Source organism: Mobula birostris, chromosome 31, assembly GCF_030028105.1.
Source record: "Mobula birostris isolate sMobBir1 chromosome 31, sMobBir1.hap1, whole genome shotgun sequence".
NCBI classification, from domain to species: Eukaryota; Metazoa; Chordata; class Chondrichthyes; order Myliobatiformes; family Myliobatidae; genus Mobula; species Mobula birostris.
Genome location: NC_092400.1, coordinates 33,996,914 through 34,018,899, shown reverse-complemented (window position 1 = coordinate 34,018,899; position 21,986 = coordinate 33,996,914). Strand labels below are relative to the sequence as shown.

Below are 21,986 nucleotides of genomic sequence, written 5' to 3'. Positions count from 1 at the left end.
TGCAGCTTGGTGTTGACATCTGGGAAACTGTGAGGTTCCCTGACCGTTCTACTACCCTAACTGCATTGTACCTACACTGAATCAAGAGCTAAGGACCAACAACAGATAAAACCTTATCTGTTCTTGCCTGTGCCTTCTCACTGAAGCCTTTTCAAAGTTTTGCTCTCTCTCCCAACACCAGGGGCACATATTCCACCCCTTCACTCTGAAGTGTCCTGAGGTGACGCTTCACCTCCCCACTCTCACACTGGCTCACTGTCACTTTGACCACTCCAAGGTGCAGTCGGAATTAGAATCAGGTTTTACGTCACTGGCACTTGTTGTGAAATATGTTGCTTTGTGGCAGCAGTACATTCTAATTGTTTGTTCAGTCATCATGTGCCCTGCCGTATGACATGGGCGATCACGGTCTTTCCATGACCATGATCGTTCTAGGTAATTTTTCTTTGCCATTGCCTTCTTTTGGACAGTGTCTTTACAAGATGGGTGACCCCAGCCATGATCAATACTCTTCAGAGATTGTCTGTCTGTGTCAGTGGTCACATAACCAAGACTTGTGATGTGCACCAGCTGCTCCCATGGGTTCACATGACCCTGATCTGGGGTTGAGGAGGGTGGGGGAGCTAAGCAGGTGTTACACCTTGCCGAGGGTGACCTGCAGGCTAACAGAGGGAAGGAGCACCTTACACCTCCTTTGGTAGAGACGTATTTCTACTCTGCCGCCATAACATTGCAATACATAATTGTTAAAAACTATAAATCACAATAAGAAATATAGGTTTGTATATATGAAAGCAAATTAAATTAGTAGTGCAAAAAGAGAGCAAAAAAAAAGAAAAAATACTGAGGTAGAGTTCATAGGTTCAATATCCATTCAGAAATCTGACGGCAATGGGGCAGAAACTATTCCTGAAACATTGAGTTTGTATCTTCAGGCTCCTGTACCTCCTTCTTGATTGTAGCAATGAGAAAACAAGGCTTTGCTCCACATGAGCTCAGTGCCTTCTATGCTCGGTTCAACTGCCTAAATATGGAGGCACGTTCACAAACTCCCAAAGCCCCTGATGGCGCCATGATTTCAGTCTCTGAGGCCAGTGTGAGACCATCCTTCAGAAGGGCGGACACACAGAAAGCATCCGGCACAGACGGGGTGTCTGGCCGAGTACTGAAGCACAGACGGGGTGTCTGGCTGAGTACTGAAGTACAGACGGGGTGTCTGGCCGAGTACTGAAGCACAGACGGGGTGTCTGGTTGAGCACTGAGGTACAGATGGGGTGTCTGGCCGAGTACTGAAGCACAGACGGGGTGTCTGGCCGAGCACTGAAGCACAGACGGGGTGTCTGGCCGGGTACTGAAGCACAGACAGGGTGTCTGGCTGAGTACTGAAGCACAGATGGGGTGTCTGGCCGAGTACTGAAGCACAGACGGGGTGTCTGGCCGAGTACTGAAGTACAGACAGGGTGTCTGGCTGACTACTGAAGGCTTGTGCTGATCAACGGGCTGGAATATTCACCGATATCTTTAACCTATCACTTTGGCAGTCTGAGGTACCCACCTGCTATAAGCAGGCTTCAGACATACTGGTGCCCAAGAAGAACGTGGAACCCTGCCTCAGTGACTATGGTCCTGCAGCACTTATATCCACTATGATGATGTGCTTTGAGAGGTTCGTGATGAAAAATATCAACTCCTGCCTGAGAAGCGACTTAGATCCACTCCAATTTGCCTACCATCACAACAGGTCAACAACAGATACCATTCCATTGCCTCTTCACTGAACCCTGGAACATCTGAACAGCAAAGATGCGTACATCAGGATGCTCTCTACCAACTACAGCTCTGCAGTCAATACTATCATCCCTTCAAAACTAATCAATAAACTTAAAGACCTCAGCCTCAATACCTCCTTGTGTAACTGGATCTTCGAATTCCTCATTTGCAGACCCCAGTCAGTGTAGATTGGCAAGAACATCTCCTCCACAATCTCCATCAGGACAGGTGCATCACAAGGCCCTACTTGCTTTACACTTATGACAATGTGGCTAAGCACAGCTCCAAAACCATATTTAAGTTTGCTGACCACACCACTGTCACTGGCCAACCCAAAGGTGGTGATGGATCAGCATATAGGAGGGAGATTGAAAACCTGGCTGGGTGGTGCCATAACAATAACCTCTCACTCAATGTCAGCAAGACCAAGCAGTTGATTATTGACTTTAGAAGGAGGAAACTGGAGCTCCATGAGCCAGTCCTCATTGGGGGATTAGAGGGTCAGCAACTTTAAATTCCTCAGTGTTATCATTTCAGGGGATCTCTTCTGGGTCCAGCACATAAGAGCCTTTATGAAGGAGGCACTGCAGCTTTGGCATGTCATCTAAAACTTAGACAAACCTCTATAAATGTGTGGTGGAGAGTATATAGACTGGTTGTCTATGGAAACACCAATGCCCTTGAATGGGAAAGCCTACAAGAAGTAGTGGTTACGGTCCAGTCCATCATGACTAAAGCCCTCCACACCATTAAGCACATCTACAGGAGGAGTTGTCACAGGAAAGCAACATCCATTAGGACTCCCACCACCCAGGACATGCTCTCTTCTCACTGCTGCCATCAGGAGGAAGGTACAGGAGCTTCAGGACCCACACCACCAGTTTTAGGAACAGCTATACCCCTCAATCATCAGAGGGGATAACTTCACTCAATATCATTTGCGCCATCACTGAATTGTTCCCAAAGCCTATGAATTCACTTTCAAGAACCCTTCATCTCATATTGTCAATATTTTTTGCTTATTTATTATTATTCTTTCTTCCTTTTTATATTTGAACAGTTTGTTGTCTTTTGCACACTGGCTGTTTGTCCTTTTGGGTGCAGTCTATTGTGTTTGTTGTATTTACCGCAAATGCCCGCACAAAATAATGAATCTCACGGTCATATATGGTGATATATACAGTACATACTTTGATAATAAATTTACTTTGAACCTTGAAGAGGGCACGTCCTGGTGACATGGGGTCTAAATGATGGAAGCTGCCTTTCTGACGCATCACCTCTTGAAGATGTCCTGATGCTGGTGAGACCAGTGTCCAGTATGGAGCTGACTGAGTTGGCTGTTTTTTTCTGGTCCTGCTCAGTGGCCCCTCCACACCCAACAGTGATGCAACCAGTTAGAATGGTCTCCATCTGTACAAAACTGCAAGTGTCTCTGGTCATACACCATGTCTCCTCAAACTCCTAATGAAGTTGGGCCTTCTTTATCGTTGCACCTATATATTGGGCCAAGAAAAGATCCTCACAGCTGTTGACACCCAGAAACTTGCAACTGCTCTCCCTTTCTCACTGCTGATCCCTCAATGAGGACTGGTGTGTGTTCCCTTGACTTCTCCTTCCTGAAGTCCACAGTCAATTCCTTGGTCTTATTGACATTGAGTGCAAGGTCATTATTGTGACACCACTCAACCAGATGATCTATCTCACTCCTGTATGCCTCCTCACTACCATCTGAAATTCTCCCAACAATAGTTGCATCATTGGCAAATTTATACTGTAGATGGAATTTGAGCTGTGCCCAGCCAGCCACACAATCGTGGGTGTAGAGAACGTAGAGGAGTGGCCGAAGTCGTGGGTGGAGAGGGAGAAGAGCAATGGCCTAAGCACTGTACTCCAGTCTACTCCAGTGGTTCTCAATGTGGGCCCACATGGCCAGGGGACCAGGCCGGATTTCAAAGTTCAAAGTAAATTTGTGATCAAACTGCTGTACATGTATGTTACCAAACACAAACTAAGATTCATTCTTTGTGGGTATATGTAATAAATCTAGAGAATAATAACCACAACAGAATCAATGACAGACCGTACCAACTGGGACGTCCAACCAGTGTGCAAAAGACAAAAAACTGTGAAAATACAAAAAGAAAGGAATTGTAACAATAAATAAATAAATCAGCAATAAATATCAAGAACGTGCGGTGAAGAATCTTTGAAGGTGTGCCCACTGGTTGTGGGAACATTTCAATGATGGGGCCAGTGAAGTTGTCCCCTCTGGTTCAGAAACCTGATGGCTGAGGAGTAATAATTGTTCCTGAACCTGGTGGTGTGAGTCCTGGGGCTCTTGTACCTTCTTCCTGATGGCAGCAGTGAGAAGCATCATCCCTGATGATGGATGCTGTTTTCCTGCAATAATGCTCCGTGTAGATGTGCTTATTGGTGGGGAGGGCTTACCTGTAACGGACTAATACTTTTAGTAGGATTTTCCATTCGAGGGCATTGGTGATGTAGCCAGTCAGTATACTCTCTACTACACATCCCTGAAAGTTTGTCAAAGCTCATAGGGGCCACGAGTAAAAATAAGAAACTAGAGGCCATAGGAGTTTCTAAATGGGCCATGATCTCCCATCCATAAATTGGATAGATACATGGATGGGAGAGGTATGGAGGGTTATGGACTGGGTGCAGGTCAACGGGACCAGCGGAATAAAGTTTTGCCACACACTAGAAGGGTCAAGTGGCCTGTTTTCTGTTCTGTAGTGTACTATGGCTCTATGAAATATTAGTAAATATTACTGTCTAAAGAAATATTAGTAAAATATGAAAGAAATTAATATATGTAATTTTGTTGGAATCCTAAATAAAGTGAAGGGGAAAATATGCTAGATGATGCAAATGAGGCAACAAGACAGCTTCTCCTGTGTACATGGGGGGGGAGGAGACACGTCAATCATTATCCCCGCTGCAGCTTATATATATCCACCCCCAAGTCACAAGCCACCCATCGGATGGGGACTGCCTGCAGCAAGGCCACTCAGCAAGGATGTAGCAGGAGTTAACTTCAGATTGCTTCACCAGTCAGCATCACCAAATCAAATGCACGTCAAGATTGCAAACACGAGGAAATCTGCAGGCGCTGGGAATTCAAGAAACACACACACAAAATGCTGGTGGAATGCAGCAGGTCAGGCAGCATCTCTAGGAAGAGGTACAGTCGACGTTTCGGACCGAGACCCTTCGTCAGAACCAACTGAAAGAAGGGATGAGACTGTATTTCATCGTCTGGCCAAGTGGTTAAGGCGTTCGTCTAGTGATTTGAAGGTCGCTAGTTCGAGCCTTGGCTGAGGTAGTGCATGTGTCTTTGAACAAGGCACTTAACCACACATTGCTCTGCGACGACACCGGTGCCAAGCTGTATGGGTCCTAATGCCCTTCCCTTGGACAACATCGGTGGCGTGGAGAGGGGAGACTTGCAGCATGGGCAATTGCTGGTCTTCCATACAACCTTGCCCAGGCCTGTGCCCTGGAAACATTCCAAGGCGCAAATCCATGGTCTCACGAGACTAACGGATGCCTATTAAGGTTATTAATTAAGCACTTTTTAGTTGTTGTTTGGAAGAATATATATTAAAAATAAAGTATCGTATTCAGAGCTTTAAAAGTTTTATTTTTATATGCTGTATACCTGTAACATCATATTTAACATACAATACCTAGATCCTGTTAAAAACATAGAAACATGGAAACCTAGAAAATAGGTGCAGGAGTAGGCCATTCGGCCCTTCGAGCCTGCACCGCCATTCAGTATGATCATGGCTGATCATCCAACTCAGAACCCTGTACCAGCCTTCCCTCCATACCCCCGATCCCTTTAGCCACAAGGGCCATATCTAACTCCCTCTTAAATACAGCCAATGAACTGGCCTCAACTGTTTCCTGTGGCAGAGAATTCCACAGATTCACCACTCTCTGTGTGAAGAAGTTTTTCCTCATCTCGGTCCTAAAAGGCTTCCCCTTTATCCTCAAACTGTGACCCCTCGTTCTGGACTTCCCCGACATTGGGAACAATCTTTCTGCATCTAGCCTGTCCAATCCCTTTAGAATTTTATATGTTTCAATAAGATCCCCCTCAATCTTCTAAATTCCAGCGAGTATAAGCCTAGTCGATCCAGTCTTTCATCATATGAAAGTCCTGCCATCCCAGGAATCAATCTGGTGAACCTTCTTTGTACTCCCTCTATGGCAAGAATGTCTTTCCTCAGATTAGGGGACCAAAACTGCACACAAACTGCAAACATAAATATTGATTATATATTTGAACAATTAGTACAGTGACCAAAAAGAAATTAACAACTAATGGAAACTATGCAGGGTGGCAAAGGTAAATGAAAGTCACAAGTGGGCCACAGGCAGAAAAAGGTTGAGAATCACTGCTCTATACTGTAATGACCACTCTTCTTCTTCTTCTTCTGACCTTGGGACGAATGTGTCCTTCTGACCAGTGGGATGAATTACATAATCCAGCAAACCCATACTCCTAGCATGATGAGAGCCCAGTCACCTAAAACTAAAAACACTCTCCTTGCAATGTTTGCAACAGTCTTCCAACACACTTTTAACAGGGTGATCATTGTTCTGCCCCCTCAAGTTAACCCAGTACGTTAACAACAACTTCATCCTCCGCAACTGTAAGGATAATTGTCCGATTTCAACCAGTAAAGCTGAAACAGGAGACGACCTCACTGCACCACAATACAGTCTTAAAGCCTGTGCTTGTATCACATCCAAACATTTTAAATTTGAAGATCCATAAGCCGTACAGCCATAATCAAGTACCGACCTAATTAAACAAATATATAAAGTCAACAGAGATTTTCGTGTAGAACCCCTAAAGCCCAATTTATACTGTGTCAAATGTACGCTGTAGGTACGGCGTAGCCGCATACCCTACACTGTACTCTACGCCGAACCCTACACCATAGCCTAACGCGCACCTCTCCCAAAATGTAACTACATGTCGCAGCGACGCAGACCGTAACAACTGTGATTGGTCCGCTTGGTAGCATCGCGTTTCCTCCTACGCATTTCCGATTGCTTTTTCTTCTCCGGCATTTCAGAATTGAGAGAGAAGAAACCCTTGTTCAACATTTATTAGCTCCAACTCCAACATGATGTGCTCTGTTTCAATCGCCATTGTTTGAAGTACAGGAAGAAACTCAACACAGTGGCATAGAAACCCCACCGCCAGCTAGCATTTTGGTGGTGAATTGCAGAGCGACGCAGACACACCAACGCACAAGTATAAATGCTCACAACAGCGTAGGCTACGGCGTAAGCTAAGGTGTAGCCCATATGCACAAGTATAAATCAGCCTTAATACCCCTTGCAACACTATCACAATATGACCTCCAGTAAGACTTTCTCACAACTTTCACTACTTTTCTCTCCACGGCCTGTGTCCTTTTATACTTAATAAGGTCACTCAAAGAGTGATACTTCCTAACTTTCCTGAACACCTTATTTCTATCCCTAATTGCATCTGCGCACCCCTCAGACCACCATGGTACAGCCTTTCTCCTATTAATGCCCTTTTTAATAGGAAGCACTTCCACCATAGTTTAATGAATAATGTGAGTAACCTTTCATTACAGAAATCCATGTCATCCTCAGCATTCAGCCCTGATAGACATTCATCACATGAAATCTTAAAGCTCTCCCAGTTTGCTTTACCAAAATTCCACCTCCTAAAAGTGGCCTTCTGTCCCCTATATAAATCCACACCCAAGTTTAAAAATATAGGAAAATGATCAGTTCCCAATGTTTCATCTCCCATGACATCCCACTGACTCACTCCAGCCAGAATGTTCAAAACTAAAGTTAAATCTTAGCAGGTTCAGGACTATTATGAACATTAAACCTCATGGCCCTCTCATCATTAAGACACAAAAGATGTGAAATATCTAAAAATTCTTCCACAATCAAACCATTGCCATCATTCTGTGAACAACCCCACAGTGAACTATGTGCATTAACATCCCCACACCATACAACCCTTAGCGAGTTAGGGCTACATATGCTTTCCAACAAATCAATCGAGAGCTTTCCACAACAGTTATAAAAATGTACCTACCTGTTGAATCAAATACTTCTACAACTGCCTCATATACTTCATTTACATCCACAACTTATGTCCCATCCCTTTCCTTATAAAACTTGCAAAACAACCCCTTCTACCGACTAACCTATCATGCCTAATTTCAATATAATCCTGCAAAGAAAAACTTAAATGTGTTAACAACCAGGTTTCCTGAGTACATATAACATCAGGTGGATTTGATAAATCAGAAACAAACTTCTTAAAGTCTTGGCTATTAGAAATCAGGCTTCTTGCGTTCCACTGCAATATTCTTATGCAAATTATGTACCTTCACTAGGAGACAGAAATACAGATACTGCACCCAGCAGAGCTTCATTTACAGCCTGTCATTCTCAGATACTTCTCAGCAGCTTTCACAATAATTTAAATTTTCTCAGTATGACTAGATGTCTGAGCAGTACAATTTACCACATCTGTTACGAACATCACAAACTTCATTTGATCAACTAGTAAATTATCGACTATGTCATTGTCAGGAGAAAAGACAGGCAGGATGTCAGAGTGACCAAGGCCGTGTGTGGCACTGACTGCTGGACAGATCACAGGCTCATTGTCTCCAAAATGAAGCTCCGCATCAGACCCAAGAGGCGACCACAAGGAAGCAAGGCTATGAAAAGATTCAATGTGGCCAGGCTGAAGAACTCCAGCACTGGCCGAAGATTTAGAAACCAAGATTGCTGACCTACGCCTTGTAGGCAGTGCTGTGGACGACTGGGATCGCTTCAGGGATGCTGTCCATTCATCTGCACTGAAGATGCTAGGGCTCTCTACCCGCAAGCAGCGTGACAGGTTCGATGAGAACGACGAGGAGATACAGGCTCTACTTGTTGAAAAGCACCACCTTCATCACGCACATCAGAACAGCCCATCATCAGCTGCCAAGAGAAACACCTTTACCAGTGCTCGCAGGACAGTCCAGAATAAACTGCGTAAAATGCAAGATGCCTGGCTGAGCACCAAGGCAGATGAAATACAGGGATACGCTGACAGAAACGACTTGAAACGATTCTATGAAGCCCTCAACACTCTCTACAGACCTCAGTTTCCCGGGAGATCCGCCCTCCTGAGTATAGATGGTACACCTCTCATTACAGAGAAGGCTCAGATCCCGCAGAGATGGGCTAAACACTTTGAAGCCGTCCTCAACCGACCATCATCTATTAACGATGAGGCAATAGACAGGATTCCCCAGGTTGACATCAACAGCACCATGGATGACCCACCAGTAGTAGCCGAAGTCACGGAAGCTGTCAGCCAGCTATCCAGTCCAGGGGCAGATCCATACCTGCAGAGATCTACAAAGCCGGTAGTCCTGTACTTATAGAGAAGCTCACCAAGTTGTTCCAGTCTTTTTTGCAGCAAGGACCCATTCCTCAGGAACTTAAAGATGCATCCATCTTATACCTCTAGAAGAGGAAGGGCAATCGACAAGTATGCGACAACCACCGAGGAATCTCGCTGCTCTCCATCGCAGGAAAAACCCTTGCAAGAGTCCTGCTAAATCATCTGGTCACTCATCTGGAGCTGGGCCTGCTGCCAGAGTCACAGTGTGGCTTTCGCAAAGGTCGTGGGACTGTTGACATGATTTTTGCCGTGCCAACTTCAGGAGAAGTGTCAGGAGCAGAATCGCGACCTCTACACAACTTTTGTTGACCTCACGAAAGCCTTCGACACTGTCTGCCGACAAGGCCTGTGGAGGATCATGTCAACGTTCGACTGCCCCGCCAAATTCATGCAGATGGTACGCCAGTTCCATGATGGCATGATGGCCAGAGTGCTGAACGGCGGAGAATCCTCTGAGGTGTTCCCAGTCACCAGTGGTGTCAAACAGGGCTGTGTGCTCGCACCCACTCCATTCAGCATGATGTTTACTGCCATGCTGAATGATGCCTTCCAGGACAGTGATGCTGGAATCAGCCTCAAGTACAGAGTGAATGGGAAGCTCTTCAGCCTGAGGAGACTTCAAGCTATTACCAGAGTGAAGGACGCAAACACGAGAAAACCTGCAGATGCTGGAAATTCAAGCAACACACACAAAATGCTGGTGAACGCAGCAGGCCAGGCAGCATCTAGAGGAAGGGGTACAGTTGACGTTTTGGGTCGAGACCCTTCGTCAGGATTAACGGAAAAAAGAGATAGTAAGAGATTTGAAAGTGGGAGAGGGAGGGGGAGACCCAAAATGATAGGAGAAGACAGGAGGAGGAAGGATGGAGCCAAGAGTTGGACAGATGATTGGCAAAAGGGATACAAGGCTGGAGAAGGGGGAGTATCATGGGACGGGAGGCCTTGGAAGAAAGAGACGGGGCGGGGAGCACCAGAGGAACATGGAGAACAGGCAAGTAGTATTTGTGAGAGGGAAAGAGAGACAGAGAGACAGAAAAAATTATGGATGGGGTAAGAAGGTGAGGAGGGGCATTAACGGAAGTTAGAAAAATCAATGACGGAATATAAGGTGTTGTTTCTCCAACCTGAGTGTGGCTTCATCTTGACAGTAGAGGAGGCCGTGGATAGACATGTCAGAATGGGAATGGGACATGGAATTAAAATGTGTGGCTACTGGGAGATCCTGCTTCCTCTGGCGGACAGAGCGTAGGTGTTCAGCGAAACTGTCTCCCAGTCTGCGTTGGGTCTCACCAATATAAAGAAGGCCACACCGGGAGCACTGGACTCAGTATATCACACCAGCAGACTCACAGGTGAAGTGTCACCTCCCTCCTGGCAGTTACTTGATTTCTTTAACTTCTGTTAATGCCCCTCCTCCCCTTCTTACCCCATCCCTAATTTATTCTTTCTTTCTCTCTCTCTTTCCCTCTCACAAATACTACTTGCCTGTTCTCCATCTTCCTCTGGTGCTCCCCTCCCCCTTTCCTTCTTCCAAGGCCTTCCGTCCCATGATATTCCCCCTTCTCCAGCCTTGTATCCCTTTTGCCAATCAACTTCCCAGCTCTTGGCTTCATCCCTCCCCCTCCTGTCTTCTCCTATCATTTCGGATCTCTCCCTCCCCCTCCCACTTTCAAATCTCTTACTAACTCTTCCTTCAGTTAGTCCTGACGAAGGGTCTCGACCCGAAACGTCGACCGTACTTCTTCCTATAGATGCTGCCTGGCCTGCTGTGTTCACCAGCATTTTGTGTGTGTTACCAAAGTGAGGGAGACTGTTCTGAAAGACTTCCTCTTTGCCAATGACTGCGCCCTGTATGCTGGCTCGGAGCCAGAGAAGCAATTCAATATAGACAAATTCTCCACGGCTGGTGACAACTTTGGACTCATCATCAACATCAAAAAGACCGAAGTCATCCATCAGCCTGCTCCTCATGCACCGTACACAGAACCGAAAATCACAGTCAAAGGACAGAAACTACAGGCAGTTGACCAGTTTACTGACCTTGGCAGCACCCTCTCCCGAGCAGTGACTATTGATACAGAAGTTAACTGCAGAATAGCAAAGGCAAGTTCTGCTTTCGGTAGACTGCGCTCCACTGTATGGGAACGCTGAGGAATCAGTCTAGCAACAAAACTGAAGGTCTACAGAGCCGTGGTACTCACTACCCTCCTGTATGCCTGTGAAACGTGGACTGTGTGTCAAAGGCATGCAAGACAGCTCAACCATTTCCACATGACTTGTCTTCGCAGAACATTAGGCATCAGATGGCAAGATAAAGTACCAGACACTGAAGTTCTCTCTGGAGCAAGTCTACCATCAGTCCACACACTGCTGATGAGAGCACAGTCCCGGTGGGCAGGTCATGTCATCCGCATGCCGGACGAGCGCATACACAAGCAGCTCCTTTTTGGGGAACTCTCTGCTGGAAGATGCTCGCAAGGAGGGCAGAAGAAACGTTACAAAGACGCACTAAAGGCCTCCCTGAAGTCGTTTGACATTGACACGACCACCTGGGAAACACTGGCACAAAACTGCCCTACCTGGCGCGGCGTCACCCACAAGGGCTGTCAAGCTTACGAAGCAAGGCGCACTGCTGAAACGCAACATAAGCACGAGCTGCGCAAGTCCAGAGCCACCAGTGCAACAACTGCAGTGCCTATGCATGTCAGCCCAACGTGTGCCAGGACATTCCGTGCCCGAATTGGCCTGACCAGTCATCTTCAGACACACCGCATCCAGTCTCAAAGTGACTACAGGTGTCCCCTGCTTTTCAAACGTTTGCTTTACGAAACCTCACTGTTACGAAAGACCTACTTTAGTTCCCTGTTTTCGCTAACAGAAGGTGTTTTCACTGTTACAAAAAAAAACAGCGCGCAATAAAAATCAGCGCCCGATAAAAAGGCAGCTTGTGCCCCGAGCAGCCGCTCTCCCCCAGATTCGGAGCGGCATTCTCACTGGCATTGTTTAAACACGTGTGCAAGGTGAGTTCTAAGGTATCGGAAAAGCCTAAAAGAGCTCATAATGGTGTTACACTTAGCGTAAAACTAGACATAATTAAGCCTTTTGATCGTGGTGAACAAAGCAAGGACAAAGTGAGTTTGGCTTGTGGAAGCTGACGAAGATGATGTTGAAGAGGTTTTGGCATCCCATGACCAAGAACTGATAGATGAAGAGCAGATGCAATTAGAAGAGGAAAGGATAACAATCGAAACCGAATTCAGTAGTGAAAGTGATGTCGTCCAGGAACTGAACGTGAAGCAACTGCATGAGATTTTCGCTGCAATGATAAAGAACAACTTTAAATTTGAACGGGTACATTGGTCTAGGGCATATTTGCAGGATGGTTTGAGTGCTTACAAAGAACTGTATGGTAGAAAAACGCGCCAGGCTAAGCAGTCAAGCAAGCCTTCCACATCAGCCACAGCAGACGACGAACCTCGACCTTCGACATCTAGGCAGGCAGTCATAAGAGTAGATGAGCTGCCTGCCCTAACGGAAACAGACAACACCCCAGTGTCTCACCACCCCAACCCCCAGGCCGCAGATAGATACCAATTTGCGGAGAATGCAGCAGTAGACGGGAGGCACACAGCACATCTTTAAGGAAAAAGACGAAATAAACATGCTAATTAATTAGGTGCCGCCCGGCACGTAGATGTCGGCCCAGATTAGAGGTGATTGCCAATTGCGTCGCCTCTGATCTGAGCCGACATTTACATGCCGGGCAGCACCTAATTAATTAGCATGTTTATTTTGGCCTGTTTCTTAAAGATGTGCTGTGTGCATCCTGACTACCACTGTACCCCTGCATCCCTGCATGATTCGCAGATCGGTATCGGTTCGCTGCCCGGAGGGTGGGGGCCACTGCACCACCCTATCCTCCGACGACTTAGTCTAACACACCATCATCAGTGTGCTCGCTGTCTTCCCGATTCCCGTAAGTGATACTACACTGTACATACATTATTTCTATTTTATATCGGCTGTGTATTTTTATGTGTTATTTGGTATGATTCGGCAGCTTCATAGCTTAAAGGTTACTGGAGAGAGTGTTCTTGCCAACAGCGCTGGTGTGAGATTTTCTGCCCAGAACAATGCGGGAATGATTGTGGAAAAGTATTTCTACTTTAAATAGGCTGTGTATTTATCATATCATGCCTGCTTTTACTATATGTTACTGTTATTTTAGGTTTTATGTGTTATTTGGCATGACTTGGTAGGTTATTTTTGGGTCTGCGAATGCTCACAAAATTTTCTCATATAAGTAAATGGTAATTGCTTCTTCGCTTTACGACATTTCGGCTTACGAACCGTTTCATAGGAATGCTCTACCTTCGGATGGCGGGGGAAACCTGTAATGGTGTCGAGATCTTCATCGTCGTCAACGATGGGCGAACAACAACAGATTATCTTGAGTAAGAGAAGTATGATGCTGACATATAGCCTGTGACTTCACAGTCTGTTCTCTAACTGGTAATACTTTATCAACATTTGGAACTTCGACTGCCTTCTTAAGCACTTCACATCCTGCATAAGCTGCACTATGTTCTCCTCTGCAATTACAACAACTAAACTTTACACCTTCACAATTTTCATATTTATGTTTCCCACCACACTTACGACATCTGAGTTTCCCATGACATACTGCCGCTACATACCCAAACCGCTGACATTTGTAACATCTAAGTGAGTTCGAACATTATAACCAACATATCCCAAACTAACTCTATCAGGGAGCTTCACTTCATCAAAACATATCAGTATAGATAAATTCCCATCCTTTCCTCATTTCTGACTACTTGCAATCTCTTTACTTCCTCAACCTTGCCTCATTTAACCTCTGCTGTCGAAATCTCTACCAGAATACCTGTTATAACACCCCTAACACCTCTATTTTCATTTGGCAAAATAGGTACCATCTTTTCGCCAAGTAAGGTCTTCAATCATAATGCCTTCTTACACACAATTAACACCTCCCCTCCGCTTAAAGTATGAGCACAGTCTATTTTCCCCATGACCGCTTTTAGTTAATTTAACGGGATTGATGGAGCCTTGAAGTCTTCTTTCCTTTTTTTCAAACTATCAATGCCTTCCTCTCCATCATTTGAAATCATTCTAATATTATCTTTCTTTTTCCATTTTCCAGATCTGGATTCAACTTGATTCAAACCTCCTCCCGCCAACCCACCCTCACCCGAGCTCTTCATTTGCGGTTCCTTCCCAGATTCCCAGCCTAGACTATTTCCCAACGTCCCCACACCATTCACAGCCAGCACCAGCAAACACCAAACACCAAACACCACTCGAGCCACCCGTCGTCTCAGGCAGCAGCCAACCAAAACCAAACTTCCGACTGTAACCGAGCCTAATGGCCACTCTGTTTGACCTAAACTCCTTATAAATGGTTGCTGTCAATTATCTAATTAGCTAGTCAATTATTAACTAATATCAATGGAACATGTTTCATAAACTAAAGATGACAGATTCCTTGCTGGCAGAATAATTGACCCCGAGCACAACGTACCTGCTATAAGTGATTGCTGACACCCTGAAGGTCAGTGGGAACGTCTCATGAAGAAATTGTTCCTCTGGTGAATCACATCAAACCAACGGCTTAAAGCAGGGGTAGGCAACCTTAAGCACAAATGATTTTCTAGCATGCGTTATTCATTAATTTGAGGCAAAACACAACTAGTGTTAACTAGGGGGGCCGTGCACAATCCTGATTTGATGGAGACAGCCGTGAGAAGCACAGAGGAACATCTGGAGAAACTTCTGAAATGCCCGCTTCGCTGCCGCTGCTACTGTGCGATCGAGAATCTCCAGAGGGGAAGGACCCAAATCCCCGGCTTTGCCTATTGCCGAGGCTGAGGTCGAAGAACTCGGCAGAGATGGTGCTCGGTGCTCGGTGTCAGAGAGCTGGTCGGAGGCTCGGAGTTTTCGGACGGACTCGGAGTCGGACTGTGGTCGGATGCTTCCGGGATGCTGCATTGGCAAGCTTGCGGTGCTGGAGGTTTACCGTCTGCGTGAGATGGTGGGACTTTCGAGAGACTTTAAAACTTTTTACCGTGCCCATGATCTGTTCTTATCAAAATAAGGTATTGCTTTGCACTGTTGTAACTATATGTTATAATTATGTGGTCTTTGTCAGTTTTTAAGTCGGTTTGTCATGTGTTTCTGTGATATCATTCTGGAAAAACATTGTATCATTTCTTAATTCATGCATTACTAAATGACAATAAAAGAGGACTGTGTGTCATAATCTAATCTAATCTAAATGGATAATTCCCATATTTCAAATTGTTATGGCATCTATCTGGCCCATCGTCTGCTCATTAATACGTGATCTGGCCCACAGAGGCAAAAAGGTTGCCGACCCCCAGCTTAAAGCAAAGAGGGAGTATACATTACAGATAGAACTGTGTGGCCCAATAGATCTTCCTATTAAAATTAGATAGAAAAATATTTTCATAAGTTTCATTTGTCTGCTTCTGTTTTTTTTTAAACCAGTACAGCTAAGCAGTATTTGGTGCTGGGATGCATCAGTTTGTGAAGGGAGTTTTAAATTGAACTGTGCCCAGTTAACAAGCACAGGAAAGTGTCCAAAGTGACAAGTGTACCATCGTCAGAAATATACATCACTATATTGGCAAGATCTCCAGAGAGTTGGGATGAAAGGTTCTTTGATTGCCAATCAGTGGCTAATGGTGTGTCATGGCTTTCACTGCTGGGGCGAAGACTTGGAAATTTGAACCGCAATCAAATTTACTGATGACACAAAGGTAAGTGGTTAGTAATTGGTTAGAATACAAGCATCCTGCAGATGCCTGCCAATTGGCTGCGGGCAAGGAGCTGCCAGGTGGAATATAATGTTGGAAAATGTAAGGCTGCTCAGTTTGAAAGGAAGAATGCAAAAGCAAATGATTACTTAAATAGAGTGAGACTACGAACATGGTGACAGAGGAGAGCTGGGGTACAAGTACAGGAAACACTTAATTTGGCACTCAGGTACTGCATGTAATTGGGAAGGTTAATGGAATGTTCGCCTTCATTGCAAAGGGGCATAGAATATATAACGAGTACACATAAAGTGCTGGAGGAACTCAACAAGTAGGGCAGCATCTATGGAGGGAAATAAACAGACCCTTCATCAGGGCTGGGAAGAAGAGGTAACAGGCTGAAGAAGAAGGAATCTAATAGAGAGGACAGTGGACCATGGGAGAAATGGAGGAAGGAGTTTCTTACTTTATCACCCCACCCTCCAACTTCCCCCCCACCTGGTCTCACAAATCACCAGCCAACTTGTACATCCCCCTCCCCCCCCCTTGTTCTGGTTTCTTCCCCTTTCCTTTCCAGCCTTGAAGAAAGGTCTCAGCCAAAAACACCAGCTGTCTATTGCTCTCTTCCAATGCTTCCGGACTTGCTGTGCCCCCCAGCATTTTAGACAATAGACAATAGGTGCAGGAGTAGGCCATTCAGCCCTTCGAGCCAGCACCACCATTCACTATGATCATGGCTGATCATCCACAATCAGTACCCTTTTCCTGCCTTCTCCCAATATCCCTTCGCTCCGCTATCTTTAAGAGCTCTATCTAATTCTTTTCTGAAAGAATCCAGAGAATTGGCCTCCACTGCCTTCTGAGGCAGAGCATTCCACAGAACCACAACCCTCTGTGTGAAAAAGTTTTTCCTCAACTCCGTTCTAAATGGTCTACCCCTTATTCTTAAACTGTGGCCTCTGGTTCTGGACTCCCCCAACATTGGGAACATGTTTTCTGCCTCTAGCATGTCCACTTTCCTGCCTCTAACATGTTTCCTTTGCCTCCTCACATTTCACACTGCCACCCAGCTTTGTGTCATCTGCAAATTTGCTAATGTTACTTTTAATCCCTAGAGTTGGGTGTGTGTCTCAATATTTCTACAGAATATAAAGAAACAAAGCTTTTGATGCAACTTTGCGAGGCATTGCTGAGATTGCTCCTGGGGCACTGCAGATAGGTTTGTTTTTCATATTTATGGAAGGAAAATGCTTGCTTGCAAGTGAGGCAGTGTGGAGAAGGCTTAGAAGTTTGGCTCCTGGGATAAATGGTTTGACAGATGTAAAGTGTTGAAAAGGTTGCGCCTTTTCTCATCCAAGTTAGCAGAATGAGAGAGGTGATCTTATTGAAATGTGAGTGGGACTGAGAGGGTGTTTCCCTTGTGCAAGTAATTAGATGTAGAGGTATTGTTTCAAATCCCATTTCCGATTGGGGTAAGGAAGAATTCCTTCTCCAAAGCAGTCATGAACCCTTGGAACTTTCTTCTGTAATAAACTGGGGAGTGGACTCATTACAAATATTCAGGGTGGACACAGGCAGAAACTTCTCTGAGAAAGGATGTGCTGACACTGGAGATGGTTCAAAAGATGTTCACAAAAATGATTCCAAGATTGAACAGCTAGTCATACAAAGAAAGTTTGATGGCTCTAGGCCTGTATTCACTGGAATTCAGAAGAATGAGAGGAGACGTCAATAAAACCTATCAAATGTTGGAGGGCCTCAGTAGAGTGGAAGTGGAGAGGATGTTTCCGATGGTGCGAGAATCTAGGGCCGGAGGACACAGTCTCAGAATAGAGGGATATCGTTTAAGAACGTAGATGAGGAGGAAATTCTTTAGCCAGAGAGTGGTGAATCTGTGGAATATATTGCCACAGGCACAGCCGTGGAGGCCAAGTCTTTATGTAGAGATTGATTAAGACAGAGATTGAGAGATTCTTGATTATTCAGGGCATGAAGGAATGTAGGTAGAAGGCAGGAAATTGGGGTTGAGAGGGAAAATGGATCAGCCATGATCAAATGGTGGAGAAAACTCGATGGGCCATATGGCCTAATTCTGCTCCTATATCTTATAGTCTTAAATGACCAGAAAATGAAAGGGTTTGGGAAACCAGTCTCGAAAAGCAGTGAACCATAATTGGTTCAGTCATGAACTTATTGAAAAATAGTGCAGCCTTGAGGGGCTGAATGGCCTACTCCTGCTCCTATTACTGTCATTCATATACATTTACCTCAATGTCCAGAGGTGAGCCTGAGACATTAAGGCCCTTGCGTATGTGGCAGTGGACAATGAATGTCCTCTGCACTTTGAATTGCACATAACCACAGCTTTGCTGTTGAAATTGCATTGGATTCAAAATCATGGTCTTTAAAATACAAATAATGGAGCTTCCCTGGACATTTAAACTCCAATCAACTGGCCTCTTATCATGGCCAATCCTCCTCTTTCATTCCTCTTGCAATCTGAGCATGCCGTCCACGCCGGGACTCGGGAATTAATTTCAAGACACAGTACTTTGGTTGTGAGCCAGACAGACCTGCAGAACATCTCACTTGCGGTTCACCACTGGTTGGTGGGAAGTCGGGTTGTACTGTAGTCCGGTTTCAAGGACGGAGAGCACGGCAAACTCAGAGGTGAGAATAATTAGCCAATAGTTATTTGTCTGGGGGCTTCAGCAATTCATTGAGCTGCGTATTAAATTAACACTCTTTTATACAGGCCAAATGAATTTCCTTGTTTGTTCTCCAATTAACAGATCTAATTTTAGAAGAAGTGTTTAAACAAACGTGTTTTAACCAGGGTTGGGGATAGGCAAATTCCTCGATAATATCAGTTCAAGACATATATTTTCACCTTTAAAAGTTTTAATATCATTCAATCCAAAAGCTTCTGGTTTAAAATGATGCTGGTGAATCAGAGCGACTTCTAGCTGCAGGCGAACGAAAGAAGTTTAACTAAATCGTTTGCCAGTCAAACTATTTCAGGCAAACGATCATCGCAAACCCGAAAGTGCATCGAAGCGACTGAACCCGATGTCTGGAGATCAATTTGCCGAATCGGAAAGGTCAGGGTGTCGGGGACCGAGGCGAGGGACGGGCCGGTTCGGTTCAGCTCGGTGCTGCCGCTCCGCGACGTTTCCTTGGCTCTCCGCTGGACAATGGGTCTCGGACACTCTTTGCGGACTTCATCCCGGAACGCTATTTGCTTGTGCTTATTGGGTGCATCCTCTATTTTTTTCCCTCTCTGGGTTTTCGACGGTCTTTATTAACGGGCTCTTTTGGGTTTCTTTGATTCATGGCTGCCTGTTGAGAGACAAATCTCAAGGTAATATGTGTATCTACTTTGACAATAAATGTACTTCGAACTTTAAAAATGAAAAGAAACACTGGTTTCCTCTTTAGCAGTGAAGCTTGTTGTTGAAAACCAGCACAATGATGACTTTCCCAGTGACAAATCCGCCTGTTAAAATACCGCTGATATCTTTTGACTCTATTTTTTTTCAGAGTGGTGAAGTTCCGTCGTACGGGTGAAAGTGCAAGGTCAGAAGATGATACCTGTTCTGGAGAACATGAGATTGAGATAGAAGGGGTCCGATCGGAACTGGAGCAAGTTGAACTGGGGGATGGAGCCACTGTCCCCAAAGATTTTGCAAATCCTACAGATGGTAAAGTGCATAATGTTATTAAACACTGGATCTAGTGCTTTCCCAGCGTATATGATGAATAAACTCTTCCCCATTTCCTGCCCCGTACAGGTGTACCAACGTTTCCATGACAAACTCTGCCATCTTCATCAGGGATGACGCTAATCTGGTGATATTTATACCCCAGTAGCCCCTCCTCCCCATTGGTTAGTCCTCATCCAGTCAGGTTTCTGCTCTCCCACCTTGTTTACAATCAAATTCCAGTTCTCAGAGCCAGACCTTTGTCTTTGTCAAAATTCTTCTCCTCGTTTTATTTCAATGGCTTCCAAGTGGTCCATTTGTGTATATTAAAGCCATCAGTAGTTTAGTGCCGTCGAAGACAATCCCTTGGCCATTGTAAGTGCAATGTTCTGCTACCGCCGATTTCTCCGGGTAACCCACGAATAGATACACTTCCTGTGTCCCTTGATGTGGGTTTCCACCACGTGTCCCTTCTGGCTGATATTCTCTGCTGTGCACTCACAGGAAATTCCGTAAACACCTTGAGTCCCAGGTCATCTTTGACCCACATAAACTATGATTTGAGGTTCCTTACGGGTTTGCGGATGGTATTAATCTGGTACTTCTTCAGTATCCTGGTGATCCTTCCAGAAACTGTGGAAGTATAGGAAAGACAGGGGGTAGCAACAGGTTCCTCCTTGTTAGGTGTCCTGGTTTTTCCCTTGACCCTATACTGCTGCAGTTTCTGGAAGGATCGCCAGGATCCTGAAGAAATATTGGATTAGTACCATCCACAAACCCTGAAGGAAGCTCAAATCACAGCTTACGCAGGTCAAAGATGACCTGGGACAAGACAGCTGGCGTTTACAGGATTCCCTGTGAACGCGCAGCAACACGTATCAGCCAGACGGGACACACGGTGGAAACCCGCATCAAGGAGCCCCAGAGGTGTATCCTTTTGGATTATTCTGAGTAAACAGCGGTAGCAGAACATTGCATTCTCAATAGCCATAGGATTGTCTTCAACGGCACAAAACTACTGTGCCACGCCAGTGGCTTTCGAGACCGCTTGGTAAAGGAAGCAGTTGAAATAAAACTAGAGGGAAAGAATTTTAACAAAGACAAAGGTCTCGCTCTGAGAACTGGAATTCGATTGTAAACAAGGTAGGAGAGCGGAAACCTGATTGGATGAGGACTAACCATTCGGGGGGGGACGGACGGAATACAGGGGTATAAATACCACCAGACTAGACTTGTACAGGCATCATCCCTGATGACGATGGCAAAGTTTATCTTCAAAGCATCGTTTATAATCAATACCTATACCCGTCTGGAAGCCCGAGAAGAGTTTATTCATTATTAAACTCAGGTTCACTATATTTGGTAAGAGTTCCATAGAGTATCATTTGTATGCTACAGATAATCTGTAACCCATAATAACTTGGAAGACCTAACTTTATTTCTGAATTGGTAATGATCTCAACCGATGACATTGCAACTTCCATATGAATGATATTTATATTCAATAAAGGGATTATGTTGACCATTTAAGCAGGTTGGATTCAGCTGTGCATAAGATCAGAGAATAACTAGCAGAAATATAGAGAGTCCACAGTTTAATGAAGTCAAACCAGCCTCTGTGGAGCTGCTTGAGAAGTGTCCTTTCACATGTAGAGAGAGGACACCGACACTAATGAAACCCACCCATCAGACAGTTGAAAGGATAAAGGAGAGAATGAAGATTAAAATAACAAACTGCTTGGAAGAAATGGCGTGCAGCTTTCAACCATCCCTCTTGTTTCTTAGATGTGTTCATGGTGGAGGATGCGGTCGAAGCCATTGGATTTGGAAAGTTTCAGTGGAAGCTCTCGGTCCTTACAGGATTGGCATGGGTTAGTAGTACTCACTTATTTTCTTTTCTCATCGTCTCATTTGTCCACGTAGAGCACGTGTTATCAGTGGTATTTATTTATATTTTACTTGTGCAATTTGTTGCCTTTTGTATGTTGGTTGTTTGTTAGTCTTTATAGAACATAGAAATCTACAGCACATTACAGGCCCTTCAGCCCACAATGTTGTGCCAACCATGTCACCTACTCCAGAGTCTGCCTAGAATTTCCCTACTGCATAGCCCTCTATTTTTCTAAGCTCCATGTACCCATCTAAGAGGCTCTTAAAAGACCCTATTGTATCTGCTCCCACCACTGCCACTGGCAGTAC

General features: G+C 45.0%; 1 protein-coding gene across 1 annotated transcript in view; it reads left to right on the top strand.

Annotated features, from left to right (window-relative positions):
• Nucleotides 1-21,986, top strand: part of svopa (SV2 related protein a) — a 71,570-nt gene that overhangs the window by 18,117 nt on the left and 31,467 nt on the right. The window contains exons 2-3 of the mRNA XM_072247583.1: nucleotides 19,627-19,787; nucleotides 21,573-21,658. Of these exons, the coding sequence (XP_072103684.1) occupies nucleotides 19,627-19,787; nucleotides 21,573-21,658 (247 nt within the window). The remainder of the gene's footprint in view (nucleotides 1-19,626; nucleotides 19,788-21,572; nucleotides 21,659-21,986) is intronic.